The sequence below is a fragment of the Pterocles gutturalis genome, unplaced genomic scaffold, assembly GCF_000699245.1.
Source record: "Pterocles gutturalis isolate BGI_N339 unplaced genomic scaffold, ASM69924v1 scaffold8744, whole genome shotgun sequence".
NCBI classification, from domain to species: Eukaryota; Metazoa; Chordata; class Aves; order Pterocliformes; family Pteroclidae; genus Pterocles; species Pterocles gutturalis.
The window spans coordinates 20,668-24,960 of NW_010135693.1; the positions used below are offsets into that span (position 1 = coordinate 20,668).

At 50.0% G+C, this 4,293-nt stretch overlaps 1 protein-coding gene across 1 annotated transcript in view; it reads left to right on the forward strand.

Moving 5' to 3' along the window:
- SSBP3 (single stranded DNA binding protein 3) overlaps positions 1-3,404 on the forward strand; it is a gene marked incomplete at its 5' end in the record, with an annotated part of 17,955 nt that extends 14,551 nt beyond the window's left edge. Inside the window, 7 exons of the mRNA XM_010081992.1 lie at positions 88-123; positions 321-375; positions 703-773; positions 1,297-1,375; positions 1,627-1,655; positions 1,844-1,945; positions 2,542-3,404. Coding sequence (XP_010080294.1) covers positions 88-123; positions 321-375; positions 703-773; positions 1,297-1,375; positions 1,627-1,655; positions 1,844-1,945; positions 2,542-2,571 — 402 coding nt within the window. The remainder of the gene's footprint in view (positions 1-87; positions 124-320; positions 376-702; positions 774-1,296; positions 1,376-1,626; positions 1,656-1,843; positions 1,946-2,541) is intronic.
- Between the last annotated feature and the right edge of the window lie 889 nt (positions 3,405-4,293).

Here is a 4,293-nt window from a genome sequence, read left to right on the forward strand (position 1 = left end):
GCCCCCTCCTGGCCATGCTGGGGGGGCAGCAGGGGACCAAAGCCCCCATGCACCCCGTGGCTGAACCCGGCTCTCTTCTCCCTATAGATCCCATACTCTTCTTCATCGCCTGGTACATACGTGGTGAGTCCTCCTGCTCCCTCGGTCCGTCCTGCCGTCGGGGTGCGAAGATGTTAGGGTTTGAGGGTGGGAAGGCGGCGCTATGGGGGGGCCAGGTTGGGTTTGGGGGTGCAAGGTCCACCTCGGGGGGCGTTTGACAGCGTGGGGAGGTGGGCGATGCTCATGTCTGTGCAACTGACCCCCGCATCCTCTCTCCGCAGGGTCCGCCCGGCGGCGGCGGTCCTCCAGGGACACCCATCATGCCCAGTCCCGCAGGTACGAGCCCCCCGAGACCCCCCTCTCCGGGGCCAGCCCTCCAATGGATCTGTGGGGCTGGGGGAGTTGGGGAGGTGCGGGGTGCGACGTTGCCGGGGAATTACCTCCCCGCACTTCCCAGCCAGGAGCCGAATTATTTTTCACAGTTGAATTTCTGTGATTAAAAACTTTGTGGATCTTCATTAAATACAAATTAGCCAGAAAATGGCGGTACTTAGAGGGAATTTTAGGTGATAAAATACAAAAGAATGAGTTCAAGTGGCATGAGTTTGTTTTAATTAAGAAATGAATTAATCACCCAACTTACTGGGCTTCGCTGTTCCACAGATTCAACAAATTCAAGTGACAACATCTACACAATGATTAATCCAGTACCGCCCGCAGGCAGTCGATCGAATGTAAGTCTGCTTTCTAATAATTTACATATCAGATACCATAACAAATCATAATTAACTTCATCAGTTGCGAGTAAAGCAGTTTAATTGATTTCAGCCATTTGTTACAAAACAGAAATAAAACAAACCATCAAAAAGCGATTAACTCTTCGGCGACTTGGTTAATTTTTTATGCTTATTAAGAGAGTGGTGGTCCTGCTGCTCCGGCCGAGGTGGTGCCAGCTGTGTGCCCGGCGAGATGCTGTGATTGGCGGGACATGGGCAGACTTAAATCTCTTTAAATATTAATTGGAGGAAGCCCTCTGTGCTGCCGTGGGCCTGCCCACACCCATCCAAATTTTATAGGTGAACCCACAGGACCGTGAGCCCCCCGACGTGCCCCCCCAGCCTTGGGGGGTGGATGTGTCCCTCTTCTCCAGAGGGATGGCTGGGGAGGGGATGGTCCCCAGGAGCCACCAGGGCCATGGCAGACACGTGGGGTGGTTTGGTGGCTGATTTGGGGTTTTTTCACCTTTTTCTTCCCCAGTTCCCGATGGGTCCCGGCTCCGACGGCCCCATGGGTGGCATGGGCGGCATGGAGCCCCATCACATGAACGGATCGTTAGGTGAGCGCCTGCACTGGGGGCTGCGGCTCAGGGACCCCCACCGTACCTTCACTCCCCGGGAATGATGCCAGAGCATCCCCCTGCCCGCTCTGGTGCCTGCTCCCATCCTGGGGGCAGCCCCCAGTTTGGACCAGTGCTCAAAGCAGAGCCTTTGGCTGGAAGGAGGGTCTGGGGTGGAGCAGGGCAGGGGGGACATGGGGGTCATCACTGCATGCTCAATAATGTTCTCCTTTTGTGTCCCCCCCATGCAGGGTCAGGAGACATAGATGGACTTCCAAAAGTAAGTGAGCTGCAGAGTGTGCGCATGGGCTCCCCCTTTTCTCAGCAGTGGGGTGCCAGTGTGACCCCCATGGATGGGGACACATTGGAGGGATGCAACTGGGGCAGGAGGGGCTGTGTCCTGCCCCCACGGCATTTTGGGGGGCACAGAGACCTGCTCACCGCCTCCCCTCCCACCATCTCTCACAGAATTCTCCAAACAACATAAGTGGCATTAGCAATCCCCCGGGCACTCCAAGAGACGACGGGGAGCTGGGAGGCAACTTTCTCCATTCCTTCCAAAATGACAATGTGAGTGAGTGAGTGTCTCCCTGGGGACGAGGGGGACAGTCCCCAGGGTGTCCCAGCACAGGGGTGGGTGGGCTTGGCGGGGGGTGCATCATGGACCTGGGTTGTGCTACGTGTGAGCTGCTCTGGGACAGAAAGTGGGGAGGAAAAATACGCTGGTGGGTGCAAGCTGGGGTCCTTGGTGGGATGGGGGGTACTGAGGGAGAGAAGGAGGGAATCCCGTGGGATGGAGGGGAGAGCATCCTGCAGGATAGAGGGGAGAGGATCCCATGGGATGGAGAGGAGCCAGCGCGGATGCAGCCTGCAGACATCCCTCCCCTTCTGCCTCTTATTAGCAGCATATCCACGCGTGCATGTTAATTATTTGTTTTAAATTGCATCTCACCCCATACTGTTCTGCTGATTTTTCTCCCTGGAAAAGCAAGTTACAGAGCAGATTACACCCTGGTAAATGCGAGTCTCCAGCGTATCCTCTCCTCCTGATGCATTAGATCCAATTAGGTTGCCGCGGAGTTGTCATCAGCCTCCTTTCGCCCCCCGCTTCGGGCTGGGGGTCTGGCCCACCTGGTTTCTCACCCCTGGCTCTGTCTCTTTTCCAGTATTCCCCCAGCATGACGATGAGTGTGTGATTTCCCTCCCCCTCCTCCTCTCCAGGATCAAGAGAGTCAGCTGCCGTTCGGAGGATCTCAACGAATTATGCAAGAAGAAGAAGAAGAAGAAGAAGCTAGGTGTATGGGCAGGGAGACGCGTGGCGGGGGACAAAACCCCAGGTTTAGTTTCATGCAATAAAAAGGCTGAACTTTTTATTCCATAAAACATGAAGGACAAAACTTAAAAATATTTCAAGACATGACAAGACCCTTCTTTGTGCAGAAGGGTTTATATATGTACATGACACTTCTTTTTGGAAACAAACGGAAGCCTCTAGCACCCAACTCCGATCTCTTTGCTTTGTTCTTTTAAATAAAGACAGAAACCGAACCTGTTGTATGTTTGTGCCGTGCGACACCAGGAAGCTAGTCTAGATATGAAATCTCATGTTGTCTCTGTTGTAGTCATTTTTTTAAATAAACTGGACAGTTTACAATGGTGGTTTTCGTTCAGAAGGCCTTTTTTTTTTTTTGGTTTTGGGGGTTTTTTTCCCTTCTATTTTTTTTTTTCCTTTTTTTTTGGTTCGTTTGCAGCACAACGCTTCCTCCTCCAGTTAACAAGATCTGCTTTGGGGAAGAGACTCCACCACCTCGTTATAAACTTGTTAACGCAGGTGACCCCTTCTAGGATCACATCCTCGAATGAATCGTGATCTTGCTCTCTGTGACTGTGGCATGCACTGTGTTAGTCTTTTCCCCCCTTCTCCGAGTACAAGAAGAAATCTCTGCCCCTCCCGTCCCCAGAGTCCTTCAGCTGGTTCACTGAAAAAAATTGATTTTTTAATTTTATTTTTTTTTTAAATCCACCAAAAGAAAGGGATAATCTGACCTGGGACTTTGAAACTGTGATCTCCAGCTAACTTTGGGAGTTTGGGGGGGCGGGTTATTTGCTTTGGGGATGTTTTTTTGGGGGGGGATTTCTTTTCTTTAGAGATGTGCTCTTGTCAGGGTTTCACTTATCTATGATTTGGAACTGTATGGAGATATTTTTTAAGGAATTCTTGTTGTTAAAAATGTAACCTTGCTATTCTGTAGGCTCGCTCTGTAATAAGAAAATAAAAACTAATGGCAAGCATCGAAGTCCCTTCCTTCTGGCGGGAGAGGAAGGGACGAGCCAAGCCGGTGGGGTGGGTTATGTGTACAGGGGGAAGGGCGGAGCCAAGCCGGTGGGTTGGGATCTCTGTACATGACACTACCCTGTAGTTTGCTCTTTGTTTTTTCTCCAGCTCCCATTTCTGCTCCATGTATATCATATTCTGTAAAATACTCTCTCCCTTGGATTTGACCTTTGTGCGGATTATTGAAAGCATTGTATCTTGTTTCAGTGTTTTTTCTTACCTTGTAGTCTGGTTCGAAAATTACCGAGAGGGGGGGAAAAAAAAAAAATAATTATTATACATTGTAGTTTGTGTACGATATTTGTTGATAATGTTTTATTAAAGGGATGTCTTTTTTCCGCACCCCTTCATTGAAATGTTTTTGGGGCTTGTTTTTATTATTCTGACTGCAAGACATGAGATGACAAAACTTTTTTTTTAGTGTGTAATACGAATTTTTTTTTTAATGTTTGCCTTCTTTTTCCTAGGCATTTTAATTGTGCTTTACCTGTAGAAAGTCACTGGGGAGGGAGGGGTGGGTGGGATTGGGGGGGTCTGAGGGTGTCAGTCTCATAGTTACAGTCAGGTTAATATTTTCCAAGTA